This window comes from Scyliorhinus torazame, chromosome 8 (genome assembly GCF_047496885.1).
Source record: "Scyliorhinus torazame isolate Kashiwa2021f chromosome 8, sScyTor2.1, whole genome shotgun sequence".
Lineage (NCBI taxonomy): Eukaryota > Metazoa > Chordata > Chondrichthyes > Carcharhiniformes > Scyliorhinidae > Scyliorhinus > Scyliorhinus torazame.
Genome location: NC_092714.1, coordinates 271700867 through 271716846, shown reverse-complemented (window position 1 = coordinate 271716846; position 15980 = coordinate 271700867). Strand labels below are relative to the sequence as shown.

The 15980-nt window shown below is 48.3% G+C and overlaps 1 protein-coding gene across 3 annotated transcripts in view; it reads left to right on the top strand.

Moving 5' to 3' along the window:
- Window positions 1–15980, top strand: part of LOC140428651 (embryonic polyadenylate-binding protein-like) — a 72409-nt gene that overhangs the window by 21256 nt on the left and 35173 nt on the right. For all 3 annotated transcript variants that reach the window (XM_072515333.1, XM_072515332.1, XM_072515331.1), the window contains exons 5-9: window positions 229–368; window positions 5626–5720; window positions 6668–6805; window positions 12224–12319; window positions 14249–14521. In XM_072515333.1, the coding sequence (XP_072371434.1) occupies window positions 229–368; window positions 5626–5720; window positions 6668–6805; window positions 12224–12319; window positions 14249–14521 (742 nt within the window). The remainder of the gene's footprint in view (window positions 1–228; window positions 369–5625; window positions 5721–6667; window positions 6806–12223; window positions 12320–14248; window positions 14522–15980) is intronic.

Sequence of the window (15980 nt, the reverse complement as noted above, 5' to 3'; positions counted from 1 at the left end):
AGCAGTGGGGACATCATTAGGGCCAAATAACGTGATAACTTCCATTAAAATGCAACAAGGGCTAAAATTGAAATGATAGCCTCGGCAAATTGTCATTTTACTCGGGCGATATTCGCTGAAAGAATGCTAAAAGCTTGCAGTTAACTTGTGTGGAAGATTTATTTTTGTTCCGTTTTCCTTTCCCCTGTTTGCAAATGACTAATTTTGTAAACTTGTGTTTGTAAAAAGGTTTGTCGGTCATTTCAAGTCCCACAAAGAACGTGAGGCTGAATCTGGGTATAAAGTTCTGGAATACACCAACATCTACATTAAGAACTTTGGAGAAGACATGACCACTACCAGGCTGAGGGAAATCTTCAACGTGTTTGGTAAGTTTCCAGAACTGGGATTAATACATTTTATTCTAAGGCCGGTTAAAAACCGATCAGCCATGATCTAATTGAATGGTAGAATAGGCTTGATGAGCTGAGTGACTGCCTCCTGCTCCTATATACAAGTGCTAATTTTGTTGAGGTCTTTCCATCCTGGTGCTGGAGGAGGAAGCAATAACCCAGCTGATTATATTGCAGCATCAACAAGTGGAGAACTTTGTGCTCTCTACTCTGCATTGAGGACAGAGTGAGGAAAGAGATCCCAGAGAGGAGCCTGTGCTCCCAGTGCTGAATATCAAACTGTTCTCTTTGCCAATTGACACAGGATTAGCCCCCCCCCCCCCCCCCCGGCTCTCCCCACACATTTAAAAAGCTCTATGGAAAGTAATATGAGACAGTGCTTCATCCTCATGGTCGCTCTGCATGGTGTTATGAAATTCCACAAGAACACAAATAGGCGCAGGAGTAGGCCATTTGGCCCCTTGAGCCTGCTCTGCCATTCAGTACTATCCTGGCTGACCTGTCTCCACCTTCTCCCACTAACCCCTATTCCTTAATTCCCTTTGTTTCCCAAAACACTCTCAACCTTTGTCTTGAACACACTCGATAACTGACCACCCACCGCTTCCTTCAGGTAGAGAATTCCAAAATTCACCGCCCTCTTAGAACCAGCGGTCACAGCGGCGAATCAGGCCATTCGATCCATCTGGTCTATGTCAGCCTGAGGGCTCCCAGGTGTCCTTTCTAATCCCACCTTCCTGCACCCAGCCCATATGTTTGTAGCTTAAATAAATCGGATCGTGTTTTCCGGGTCCTTAGGGGGGAGGGGGAGCAGCCCCAAGTCGTGGTCCACATTGGCACTAATGACATAGGTAGGAAAGGGGACAAGGATGTCGGGCAGGCTTTCAGGGAGCTAGGATGGAAGCTCAGAACTAGAACAAACAGAGTTGTTATCTCTGGGTTGTTGCCCGTGCCACGTGATAGTGAGATGAGGAATAGGGAGAGAGAGCATTTAAACACGTGGCTACAGGGATGGTGCAGGCGGGAGGGTTTCAGATTTTTGGATAACTGGGGCTCTTTCTGGGGAAGGTGGGACCTCTACAGACAGGATGGTCTACATCTGAACCTGAGGGGCACAAATATCCTGGGGGGGAGATTTGTTAGTGCTCTTTGGGGGGGTTTAAACTAATACAGCAGGGGCATGGGAACCTGGATTGTAGTTTTAGGGTAAGGGAGAATGAGAGTATAGAGGTCAGGAGCACAGATTTGACGTCGCAGGAGGGGGCCAGCGTTCAGGTAGGTGGTTTGAAGTGTGTCTACTTCAATGCCAGGAGTATACGAAACAAGGTAGGGGAACTGGCAGCGTGGGTTGGTACCTGGGACTTCGATGTTGTGGCCATTTCGGAGACATGGATAGAGCAGGGACAGGAATGGATGTTGCAGGTTCCGGGGTTTAGGTGTTTTAGTAAGCTCAGAGAAGGAGGCAAAAGAGGGGGAGGTGTGGCGCTGCTAGTCAAGAGCAGTATTACGGTGGCGGAGAGGATGCTAGATGGGGACTCTTCTTCCGAGGTAGTATTGGCTGAAGTTAGAAACAGGAAAGGAGAGGTCACCCTGTTGGGAGTTTTTTATAGGCCTCCTAATAGTTCTAGGGATGTAGAGGAAAGGATGGCGAAGATGATTCTGGATATGAGCGAAAGTAACAGGGTAGTTATTATGGGAGACTTTAACTTTCCAAATATTGACTGGAAAATATATAGTTCGAGTACAATAGATGGGTCGTTTTTTGTACAGTGTGTGCAGGAGGGTTTCCTGAAACACTATGTTGACAGGCCAACAAGAGGCGAGGCCACGTTGGATTTGGTTTTGGGTAATGAACCAGGCCAGGTGTTGGATTTGGAGGTAGGAGAGCACTTTGGGGACAGTGACCACAATTCGGTGACGTTTACGTTAATGATGGAAAGGGATAAGTATACACCGCAGGGCAAGAGTTATAGCTGGGGGAAGGGCAATTATGATGCCATTAGACGTGACTTGGGGGGGATAAGGTGGAGAAGTAGGCTGCAAGTGTTGGGCACACTGGATAAGTGGGGCTTGTTCAAGGATCAGCTACTGCGTGTTCTTGATAAGTATGTACCGGTCAGACAGGGAGGAAGGCGTCGAGCGAGGGAACCGTGGTTTACCAAGGAAGTGGAATCTCTTGTTAAGAGGAAGAAGAAGGCCTATGTGAAGATGAAGTGTGAAGTTTCGGTTGGGGCGATGGATAGTTACAAGGTAGCGAGGAAGGATCTAAAGAGAGAGCTAAGACGAGCAAGGAGGGGACATGAGAAGTATTTGGCAGGAAGGATCAAGGAAAACCCAAAAGCTTTCTATAGGTATGTCTGGAATAAGCGAATGACTAGGGAAAGAGTAGGACCAGTCAAGGACAGGGATGGGAAATTGTGTGTGGAGTCTGAAGAGATAGGCGAGATACTAAATGAATATTTTTCGTCAGTATTCACTCAGGAAAAAGATAATGTTGTGGAGGAGAATGCTGAGCCCCAGGCTAATAGAATAGATGGCATTGAGGTACGTAGGGAAGAGGTGTTGGCAATTCTGGACAGGCTGAAAATAGATAAGTCCCCGGGACCTGATGGGATTTATCCTAGGATTCTATGGGAGGCCAGGGAAGAGATTGCTGGACCTTTGGCTTTGATTTTTATGTCATCATTGGCTACAGGAATAGTGCCAGAGGACTGGAGGACAGCAAATGTGGTCCCTTTGTTCAAAAAGGGGAGCAGAGACAACCCCGGCAACTATAGACCGGTGAGCCTCACGTCTGTAGTGGGTAAAGTCTTGGAGGGGATTATAAGGGACAAGATTTATAATCATCTAGATAGGAATAATATGATCAGGGATAGTCAGCATGGCTTTGTGAAGGGTAGGTCATGCCTCACAAACCTTATCGAGTTCTTTGAGAAGGTGACTGAACAGGTAGACGAGGGTAGAGCAGTTGATGTGGTGTATATGGATTTCAGCAAAGCGTTTGATAAGGTTCCCCACGGTAGGCTATTGCAAAAAATACGGAGGCTGGGGATTGAGGGTGATTTAGAGATGTGGATCAGAAATTGGCTAGCTGAAAGAAGACAGAGGGTGGTGGTTGATGGGAAATGTTCAGAATGGAGTACAGTCACAAGTGGAGTACCACAAGGATCTGTTCTGGGGCCGTTGCTGTTTGTCATTTTTATCAATGACCTAGAGGAAGGCGCAGAAGGGTGGGTGAGTAAATTTGCAGACGATACTAAAGTCGGTGGTGTTGTCGATAGTGTGGAAGGATGTAGCAGGTTACAGAGGGATATAGATAAGCTGCAGAGCTGGGCTGAGAGGTGGCAAATGGAGTTTAATGTAGAGAAGTGTGAGGTGATTCACTTTGGAAGGAATAACAGGAATGCGGAATATTTGGCTAATGGTAAAGTTCTTGAAAGTGTGGCTGAGCAGAGGGATCTAGGTGTCCATGTACATAGATCCCTGAAAGTTGCCACCCAGGTTGATAGGGTTGTGAAGAAGGCCTATGGAGTGTTGGCCTTTATTGGTAGAGGGATTGAGTTCCGGAGTCGGGAGGTCATGTTGCTGCTGTACAGAACTCTGGTCCGGCCGCATTTGGAGTATTGCGTACAGTTCTGGTCACCGCATTATAGGAAGGACGTGGAGGCTTTGGAGCGGGTGCAGAGGAGATTTACCAGGATGTTGCCTGGTATGGAGGGAAAATCTTATGAGGAAAGGCTGACGGACTTGAGGTTGTTTTCGTTGGAGAGAAGAAGGTTAAGAGGAGACTTAATAGAGGCATACAAAATGATCAGGGGGTTGGATAGGGTGGACAGTGAGAGCCTTCTCCCGCGGATGGATATGGCTGGCACGAGGGGACATAACTTTAAACTGTGGGGTAATAGATATAGGACAGAGGTCAGAGGTAGGTTCTTTACGCAAAGAGTAGTGAGGCCGTGGAATGCCCTACCTGCTACAGTAGTGAACTCGCCAACATTGAGGGCATTTAAAAGTTTATTGGATAAACATATGGATGATAATGGCATAGTGTAGGTTAGATGGCTTTGGTTTCGGTGCAACATCGTGGGCCGAAGGGCCTGTACTGCGCTGTATTGTTCTATGTTCTATGTTCTATGTTCTAAGAAGAGATTTTTTTCACTCCATCCTATTTGCCTGACCCCTTATTCTTCAATTGTGACCGTGTTCCAGACTCCCCACATGGCCAAACTGTGGGGGAGCAGGAATTTTACAACAACATCTGGTATAAAATTGTATTTTTTTTTAAATAGGGCAGCACGGTAACACAAGGGGATAGCACTGTGGCTTCACAGCACCAGGGTCCCAGGTTCGATTCCCCGCTGGGTCACTGTCTGTGCGGACCTTCTCCCCGTGACTGCGTGGGTTTTCTCCGGGTGCTCTGGTTTCCTCCCACAGTCCAAAGACGTGCAGATTAGGTGGATTATCATAGATTATCATAGAATTTACAGTGCAGAAGGAGGCCATTCAGCCCATCGAGTCTGCACTGGCTCTTGGAAAGAGCACCCCACCCAACACCTCCACCCTATCCCCATAACCCAGTAACCCCACCCAACACTAAGGGCAATTTTGGAGACTAAGGGGCAATTTAGCACGGCCAATCCACCTAACCTGCACATCTTTGGACTGTGGGAGGAAACCGGAGCACCCGGAGGAAACCCACGCACACACGAGGAGGATGTGCAGACTCCGCACAGACAGTGACCCAAGCCAGAATTGAACCTGGGACCCTGGAGCTGTGAAGGAATTGTGCTATCCACAATGCTACCATGATAAATTACCCTTAGTGTCCAAAAAGGTTAGGAGGGGTTATTGGGTTACGGGGATAGGGTGGAAGGGAGGGCTTAAGTGGGTCGGTGCAGACTCGATGGGCCGAATGGCCTCCTACTGCACGATGTTCTATCTATGCCCCCCCCCCAGCCCCCTCGCTTTCCCTTTTTAAGTGATGAAGAGCAAAGTGAGGAGGAGAGGTTGAGGGAGAGAATTGCAGAGATTGGGCACAAAGGCACGGACACCAATGGTGAATCAAAGGAAGTGGGATCTGAGGCCAGAGTTGGAGGAGTGCAAAGATCAGGGGGTTTATCAGGATTAAGGAGGTTATTTGGGTTAAATCAGGCTCTGCCTGTTTAGAGTTTTTGCATCGTACGGCCCACAACAACCATCAACCAGTTTTCAAGTTCCTTTCTCTTGTTTGAAGGGACGACGCTGAGTGTTCGGGTGATGACTGATGAGCGAGGCCGCTCCAGAGGATTCGGGTTCGTCAACTTTGAAAAGCACAAAGATGCCCGTAATGTGAGAATTTTTTTTCTAATAAATTTAGAGTACCCAATTAATGTTTTCCAATTAAGGGGCAATTTAGCGTGGCCAATCCACCTAGCCTGCACATCTTTAGGCTGTGGGGGTGAAACCCACGCAAACACTGGGAGAATGTGCAAACTCCACACGGACAGTGACCCAGGGGCGGGATCGAACCCGGGACCCCGGCGCCGTGAGGCAGCAGCACTAACCACTGTGCCAAACTGCTGCCCTGCAAGGTGAGAATTTAAATAGATGTCTCGCAGGCTCAGCACACACCTCATGGAGACCTGGAGTCTATCTTGACCATTGTAACCAGGGTCCAATATGAATTTAGAACAATTAATTGCAGATGTATTGTGGCCATTTCTCACATGAAACACACAACTGTAAATGGCCACAACCTTCAAGAACGAAATACTCAGCAGGTCTGGCAGCATCCAGAAAGACCAACAGAGTGAACATTTTGAACCAAATAACACCAGTGAAGACGGTCTTCTGCAACTGGAGAGTAATTGTACAGCACAGGTGGCCATTCAACCCATCTTGCTTGTACTGTCCCTTTGATATGTCTAATTACTCCCACGAACCCTAAAAATTTCCGCCTTTCAAAATTATCCCAATTCCCTTTTGAAAGCTATGTTGAATCTGCTAGACAGCGTGCTCTAGGTCATAGCTTTAATTTTTATTGGTCCGATTCTGTTGCCAATCTCTTTACGTCTGTATCCTCTGGTTATCAGCTCTCCTTCCAGTGGAATCGTTCACGTGGACCAAGTCTGTAACTGGCCACCATACAGGATCTGGCTTGTCCATTGCTGGCTGGTTCTGCAAAATGAGTTGGGTGCTGGCTCATTCTCTTCTCGGCGTGATTGAAGCGCTTGTTAGTGACGTGCAGACCTTTGCATCTAGTAGTGAATCTTCCAAACCTTTTCTCTCGTGTTTAGGCGGTGGCTGAGATGAACGGGAAAGAGATTAACAGCCGCGTTGTTTACGTTGGCCGAGCTCAGAAGAAGATGGAGCGGCAGGGTGAGCTGAAACGCAAATTTGAGTTGATGAAACAGGAGCGGATCAATCGATATCAGGTCAGTAATTCATCAGCCTGGGGTCGGTGCTTAAATGGACATTCCCAACAGGGTATTGACTGCTCCTGCTGACTACAGTTCACCTTTGTGGAACATGATCTCACACAATCAGAGAAAGGTCCATCATGACTGCCCGAGCCATTTTGAAGAGCTTTCCAATTAGTCCACCGCTCTGCCCCCTGCCACATTCTGTCTCCCCTAAACCCTGCAAAATATTTCCTCACCAACTATCTATCCAACTCCCTCTTGAAAGTTGCTATTAAATCACAGAATCTTTATATACGTGAAAAGATAGATTTAGAAGCAGGAGGAGGCCATTTGGCCCTTCGAGCCTGCTCCGCCATTCACTATGATTATGGCTGATCATCAAGTTCAATATCCTGACCCCGCCTTCCTCCCATAGCCCTTGATCCCTTTACCCCAACACCTTTATCGAATTCCTTCTTGAAATTACACAACATTTTGGCCTCAACTACTTTCTGTGGGAGTGAATTCCACAGATTCACCGCTCTCTGGGTGAAGAAATGTCTCCTCACCTCAGTCCTAAAAGGCTTACCCCATATCCTCAAACTATGACCCCTAGTTCTGGACTCCCCCACCATCGGGAACATTCTTTCTGAATCCACCCTGTCTAATCCTGTTGGAATTTTTATAAGTTTCTATGAGATCCCCTCTCACTCTTCTAAACTCCAGTGAATATAATCCTAACCCACTTAGTCTCTCCTCATATGACAGTCCCGCCATCCCGGGAATCAGTCTGGTAAACCCTCGCTGCTCTCCCTCGAGAGCAAGAACATCCTTCCTCAGATAAGGACACCAGAACTGCACATACTACTCCAGGAGTGGCCTCACCAATGCCCTGTACAATTGTAGTGAAACATCTCTATTCCTATACTCAAATCCTCTCGCTATGGAGGCCAACATACCATTTACCTTCTTTACTGCCTGATGTACCTGCATGCTTACTTTCAGTGACTGATGCACGAGGACACCAAGGTCTTGCTGAGTATCCACCTCTCTCAATTTACACCCATTCTAATAATAATTCCTATTTTTGCTTTTGGAGCAGACAACCTCGCATTTACCCACATTATACTGCATCTGCCATGCATATGCCCACTCACTCAGCCTGTCCAAATCACAGTGAAGTATCTCTGCATCCTCCTCACAGCTTACCCTCCCACCCAACTTTGTATCATCTGCAAATTTGGAGATAATACATTATTTTTATTTTCCTGACTCAAGTCCATCTCGATTTTGACTCTCAAACGTTCTCCATTCCCTCCATTCAACCCCCTCATCTCTCTCATTCCAGTCGATCTCTTTTCCCTTTCTAAGGCAGTGACTGCAGAGAAAAGGGTTAATATCAGGAGCATCATAATCTTTATTGTTAGAAGTAGGCTAACAACAACATTGCAATGAAGTTACTGTGAAAAGCCCCTAGTCGCCACACTCCGGCGCCTGTTCGGGTACACGGAGGGAAAATTCAGAACTCTGTTTGCCTAACAGCACGTCTTTTGGGACTTGTGGGAGGAAACCGGAGCACCCGGAGGAAACCCACGGAGAGAATGTGCAGACTCTGCACAGTGACCCAAGCGGGAATCAAACCCCGGACCCTGACACTGTGAAGCAACAGTGCTAACCACTGTGCTACCATGCCGCCCATGCATGATGCTGATGTAATAATGGTGTCAGGTCACATGACCGAGGAGGCGATCTGGAAGGTGGAGATGCTCCAAACCCGTGCAGAGACCCAAATGCGTGAATTCTAGCTGTAAATAAGTAGTTCTGGTAAAAAAGACTATGGACTCGAGCAGCGTACTTTCTGGAGGCCTGCTGTTCCCAAACAACAGTCAAAACACTTACCACACGACAAAACATTGACATCCTCTCTAAAGTATAGTGCCCAGAATTGGACACGACTACTTCCAGCTATGGCCTAACCGGGCGATGTTATTTTGGCACACCTTGTTTACTTTTGTATCCTGGCATTGTTAAAAGGGGCAGTGATTTAATTTGCCTTTTTCCAGCCTTCTCAACTTAACCTGCAGCCATCCTGTGCAGTCTACTTTGTGAATTTCTCCGTTCTTGTTCAGCACGAGATCCAGCGGTTTTAGGAAAATATTGCAATTGACATAGTCACAACCACAGAATCATACCTTACAGACACTGTCCCACAATCACCCTTCCTGGGTGCGCCCTGTCTCACTGCCAGGACAGACCCAGCAGAGGTGGCGGCACAGTGGTGTACAGTCAGGAGGGAGTTGTCCTGAGAGTCCTCAACATCGACTCTGGGCAAAGTCTCACAGCACCAGGTCAAACATGGGCAAGGAAACCTCCTGCTGATGAATCAGTGCTCCTCCATGCTTAAATACCCAGTATTTCCCCGGAGCGGAGAAACTACGTCATCTTCTTCACAGCCTTCAACACGTCATTGATGGTGATGAACATCGTGCCACGGTCATCCCCACACCCCCACTACTTGCCTTCAAACAACCGCGCAACCTCAAACGAACCATTGTTTGCAGCAAACTACCCAGTCTTCAGAACAGTGACCACGACACCACACAACCCTGCCATGGCAATCTCTGCAAGACGTGCCCGATCATTGACATGGATACCACTATTACACGTGAGAACACCACCCACCAGGTACGCGGTACATACTCGTGCGACTCGGCCAACGTTGTCTACCTCATACGATGCAGGAAAGGATGTCCCGAAGCGTGGTACATTGGCGAGACCATGCAGACGCTGCGACAACGAATGAACGGACATCGCGCAACAATCACCAGGCAGGAATGTTCCCTTCCAGTCGGGGAACACTTCAGCAGTCAAGGGCATTCAGCCTCTGATCTCCGGGTAAGCGTTCTCCAAGGCGGCCTTCAGGACGCGCGACAACGCAGAATCGCCGAGCAGAAACTTATAGCCAAGTTCCGCACACATGAGTGCGGCCTCAACCGGGACCTGGGATTCATGTCACATTACATTCATCCCCCACCATCTGGCCTGCGAAATCCTACCAACTGTCCTGGCTTGATGCAATTCACACCTCATAAACCTGGGGTTACCCCATCTCTGGATCTGTAAAGATTTAATCACCTGCTAATGCTCGCATTCCTAGCATTGTTTGGCATCTTTGAATTTGTCTATATATGTGTTTCTGGATCAGACCTCTTCATTCACCTGAGGAAGGAGCAGCGCTCCGAAAGCTAGTGACATCGAAACAAACCTGTTGGACTTTAACCTGGTGTTGTAAGACTTCGTACTGTGCATATCTTTGGGTTGTGGGGATGAAACCCACGCAGGCATGGGGGTGAGAATGTGCAAACTCCACATGGACAGTGACCCAGGGCCGTGATTCGAACCCAGGTCCTCCGCGCCGTAGTCCCAGTGCTAACCACTGCACCATGTGCTGCCCTGGGGAAAAACATACTTGACCTCATCCTCACCAACCTTCCTGCCGCAGATGCATCTGTCCATGACAGTATCGGTCGGAGTGACCACCACACAGTCCTTGTGGAGATAAGTCCCATCTTCACATTGAGGATACCCTCCATTGTGTTGTGTGGCACTAGCACCGTGCTAAATGGGATAGACTCCGAACAGATCCAGCAACTCCAGACTGGGTATCTATGAGGCGCTGTGGGCCATCAGCAGCAGCAGAATTGTATCAACCCCAATCTGTAACCTCCTGGCCCGGCATATCCCCCACTCCCCCATTACCACCCAGCCAGGGCATCAACCCTGGTTCAATGAAGAGTGCAGGAGAGCATGGCAGGAACAACACCAGGCATACCCAAAAATGAGGTGTCAACCTGTGTGCCAAACAGCATAAGCAGCAAGTGATAGAGCTAAGCAATTGCACAATGAACGGATCAGATCTAAGGTCTGCAGTCCTCCAACATCCAGCTGTTAATGGTCATGAACAATTAAACAACTCATTGGAGGAGGAGGCTCCACAAATATCCCCATCTCAATGATGGAGGAGCCCAGCATACAGTGCAAAAGATAAAGTTGAAGCATTTGCAATGATGGAGACATTTGCGGCATGTTCAGCACCATTTGCGACTCCTCAGATACTGAAGCAGTCCGTGTCCGGTTGCAGCAAGACCTGGACTTGGGCTAAGTGGCAAGTTACATTCGCTCCACACAAGTGCCAGGTAATGACCATCTCCAACAAGAGAGGATCTAACCATTGCACCTTGACATTCAATGACATTAGCATCACTGAATCCTCCACTATCAACATCCTGGGGGTTACCATTGATCAGAAACTGAACTGGACCCAGCCACATTAATACTGTGGCTGTAAGAGAAGGTTAAAGACAGGGAATCCTATGGTGAGTAACTCGCCTCCTGACCCCCCAAAGCCTGTCCACCATCTACAAGGTACAAGTCAGGAGTGTGATGGAATACTCTCCACTTGCCTGGATGAGTGCAGCTCCAATAACGCTCAAGAAGCTCGACACCATCTAGGACAAAGCAGCCCCGCTTGATTGCTCCCCTTCCACAAGCATTCAAACCCTCTACCTCCGATGAACAGTGGCAGCCGTGTGTACCATCTACAAGATGCCCTGCAGTAACTCACCAAGGTTCCTTAGGCAGCACCTTCCAAACCCGCGACCACCACCAACTAGAAGGACAAGAGCAGCAGATACCTGGGAACCCCACCACCTGGAGGTTCCCCTCCAAGTCACTCACCACCCTGAGCTAGAAATATATCACTCCCTCCCTAACAGCACTGTGGATGTACCTACACCACAGACGGATTGCCACCACCGCCATCTAAAGGGCAAGTAGGGATGGGCAGAAGGGGCGAGACAGTGTTGCAGTGGTTAGCACAGCCTCAGTGCTGAGGACCTGGGTTCGATTCCAGCCCCGGGTCACTGTCCGTGTGGAGTTTGCACATTCGCCCCGTGTTTGTGGGGGTCTCACCCCCACAACCCAAAGATGTGCAGGGTAGGTGGATTGGCCGCACTAAATTTCCCTTTAATTGGAATTTTTTTAAAATTTAAACTTTCAACGAATGGGATGGGCAGAAATGCTGGCCACATCCCATAAATGAATTTATTAAAGTTAACATTTCAGCAATGACTTTTTGTCAGTGTCTCAATTTTTCCAGTTCTGGCAAAATGTCATTGGCCTGAAACCTGAACGGTTCCTCCATTCACAAACTCCAACTCTTTCTGGAAACCCTCCTGAGTGCCACATTGATCAAATGCAACCGTTTTGGTCATTAATTTTAACAGCATCGCATTAACTTGCCAATTGATATTGTGTTGCTCTGTGGTTACTCTTGAGGTGACGCTAGCACAGCACCAAGACTAGAGTCTGGGGGGGAGAATGCAATCTGTTTGATCCCATTTCTGTACCTCCCCCTTGGCCCCAACTGTTCTGCCTGTTCTTGGTTTTCAGGGAGTGAATTTGTACGTGAAGAATCTAGATGATGGAATTGATGATGAATGCTTGAGGAAGGAATTCTCTCCATATGGAACGATTACCAGCGCAAAGGTACGAGATGGCAATACCCCACCAGCATGTCGGGGAAGGAAACATCACCATTGGCGATTGGGAGACCACTTGGGGAGGCACGGGGGGTGGTTTTTCAAATGAATCTTCTGAAGGATTGATAGTTAAATTGTGTATTTTTAGAAGAAATTTTAGACTTTGACTGTCTGTTGAATTCAGATTTTCCTTTCCTTGGTTTCTCCCTCAATCCTCCAATCTCATTGGTGTTTGAAAGACGTGCCTTATTTGGGTTCTTGACGGGTAACGTGATATTGTGATTCTGATCCTGGGCTAACATCCCAGAGATCGAGCTTAGATCCTACATTAGAAAGTTGAGCAGTTAAATTCACTTAAGTCTGGTATTTTGGGAACAAGCAACAGAAAACTAGGTTAGCGCAATTGCTTCACAGCTCCAGGGTCACCGGTTCGATTCCCGGCTTGGGTCACTGTCTGTGCGGAGTCTGCACGTTCTCCCCATGTCTGCGTGGGTTTCCTCCGGGTGCTCCGGTTTCCTCCCACAGTCCAAAGATGTGCGGGTTAGGTGGATTGGCCATGATAAATTGCCCTTGGTGCCAAAATTGCCCTTAGTGTTGGGTGGGGTTACTGGGTTATGGGGATAGGGTGGAGGTGTGGGCTTGGGTAGGTTGCTTTTTCCAAGAGCTGGTGCAGACTCGATGGGCCGAATGGCCTCCTTCTGCACTGTAAATTCTATGCAAACGATGAGAAAATCGAAAGTCTGTAGAACTATCATTTTAATTCAGTTAGAGGCACCAATTAGTTTCAACAGGATAGGAACTTTCTATCCCTACCCAGGTGTGCCTGCGTGTGACACCAGACCCTCGCTAAGTGTTGGTGTTTGGTGACCTCGCAAGTTCATGGATAATCATCGACAGGACCAGTTGAACTGGGTAATTTACCTCCTCCATGTTGGTGTCCACATCTGGGAGCAGTGGATTATTTTACTGGAATGGGACCCCCTCGCTGTGCACCCCATTAGTTAGAATTTCCTGCTCACCCTGATTCATTTGCGTTGCCTTGCTGGGAGTGAGGGGGGATTATTATTGTGATCTGAGAGAAAGGGGCCCTTGCTGATTGGTGGGGCCAACAGTCTATCTTAACCAATGAGATTTATTTTTTTTGAGTACCCAATTCATTTTTCCAATTCAGAGGCAATTTAGCGAGGCCAATCCACCTACCCTGCGCATCTTTGCGTTGTGGGGGCGAAACCCACGCAAACACTGGGTGAATGTGCAAACTCCACACGGACAGTGGGCCGGGATGGAACCTGGGACCTCGGCGCCGTGAGGCAGCAGTGCTACAACTGCGCCACCCTGCTGCTCGTCATCAATGAGATTTGAGGATTGAGGGCGAAACCGAGGAAGAGGAAATCTGAATTGATAAAATCAGCGGGGGCAGGAAGAGAAATGGCGGGGGGGGGAGAGGAGAGGAAAGACTGGGCGGATTAAGCAAGGAGAAAATAGAGGACCAGGCAGAGAAATTGTTGTAAATTCAAATCTTGCATATTCAAGATCCTTTTATTTTAACACCTGAAGCAATGCAACTCTGCATTTAAATTGTTTCTATTCTGGGAGGGAGAAATGGTTTGTTCTGCTCTCCATTAACAAGACCATGTTGTTAAAAGGATATTTGCACTTTTCATCGACCAGACCTGTCCTTCTGCAGCAATTAAATGGGCAATTAATATGCAAATTCTTAACATTAATGGGGAGACGGAGGGCGAGATGCTGGAATAGAAGCTGTGATGGTGCAAATCAGCCAGCGGGTTCTGAAGATTTGCGACTCCGAACATGTCTCAAACGCTGCATTAATAAAATTGAGAAATTAACACACGGTGTTTGGGCAAACCCGCCCAGGTGCTGTCTCCGTGTTCACTTTGACTTCTGACTCGCACTCTTTTTCATTTTGTTGAAGGTGATGACAGACGGGGGCCACAGCAAAGGTTTCGGATTTGTCTGCTTCTCTGCGCCGGAGGAAGCTACGAAGGCCGTCACCGAGATGAACGGGCGGATTGTCAGCACTAAACCGCTGTATGTGGCCTTGGCCCAGCGCAAGGAGGAACGCAAAGCGCATCTGACCAACCAGTACATGCAGCGCCTGTCCACCATGAGAGCTATACCCAATCCCTTGCTCGGCTCATTCCAGCACCTAGCACATTCTGGGTACTTCATGCCAGCCGTACCACAGGTAAGGGCGCCAGAGATGTGATGCTGTCGAGTGGCAACACTCTAAAGTCATGCCATACTGTGTTTGGAGCAGCAGTGGTTAGATTAACAGGACTAGCCAGCGAGCGATTGTAAACTTCAATCCCACCACACTGGTCAGAATATTTCAAGAGTTGGAAATAAAATGTGATCAGTAAAAGTGACGAAAACTGTTAGGATTGGTATAAAAATCCAACTCGTCCTCAGATTAATATCCTTTTTGGGGGAAGGAAGTCTCCAGTCTTGACCTGGTCTGGGTGGCACACTGGTCTTGCATGTGCCAGGGACCTGGGTTTGATTCCGCTCTTGGGCGGCTGTCTGCATGGGTTTCCTCCGGGTGCTCCGGTTTCCTCCCACAGTCCAAAGATGTGCAGGTTAGGTGGATTGGCCGTGATCAATGCGCGGGGTTACGGGGGGAGTGGGCCGAGGTAGGACGCTCTTTCAGAGGGTGGGTGCAGACTCGATGGGCTGTGAATGGCTTCCTGCACTGTATATAGAGATTCTCTGATTCAATGATCTGTGACTCCAGTCCCATGCCAGTGTGTTTGACTGGCTTACCCTCCAAACTGGTTGTTCAGTTGTACCCAACCTACTCGGTCTATTCTCCATCATCGGCAAAATAATGGAAGGAGTTATCTATCAGCAGTGCTATCAAGCGGCACTTACTCAGCAATAACCTGCTCACGGACGCTCAGTTTGAGTTCCACCAGGGTCACTCAGCTCCTGACCTCATTACAGACTTGGTCCAAACATGGACAAAAGAGCTGAATGCCACAGGTGAGGAGACACTGACTGCCATTGGCATCAAGGCAGCATAAACTGGAGTCAGTGGGATTGAGGGGGAAATTCTCCGCTGGTTGGACTCCTACCTGCCACAGAGGAAGATGGTTCTGGTTGTTGGAGGTCAATCATCTCCGTCCGAGTCCATCTCAGCAGGACTTCCTCAGGGTAGTGTCCTCGGCCCAACCATCTTCAGCTGCTTCATCAATGACCTCCCTTCGAACATAAGGTCAGAGTGGGGGGTTTTGGTTAGCGCGCACCATCCTCAACTCCTCCGACACTAAAGCAGTGCATGTCCAAATGCAGCAAAACCTGGACAACATCCAGGCTTGGGCTGACAAGTGAGATTCATATCACACAAGTGGCAGGCAATGACAAACACCCCTTGACAGTCCAAGGCATTACCATCGTGGGTTACATGCGTGGGTTTCCTCCGGGTGCTCCGGTTTCCTCCCACAAGTCCCGAAAGACGTGCTGTTAGGTGAATTGGACATTCTGAATTCTCCCTCTGTGAACCCGAACAGGCGCCGGAGTGTGGCGACTAGGGGCTTTTCACAGTAACTTCATTGCAGTGTTAATGTAAGCCTACTTCTGACAATAAAGATTCTTATTATTATCACTGAATGCCATCAATGTCCTGGGGGTTACCATTGACCAGAAAC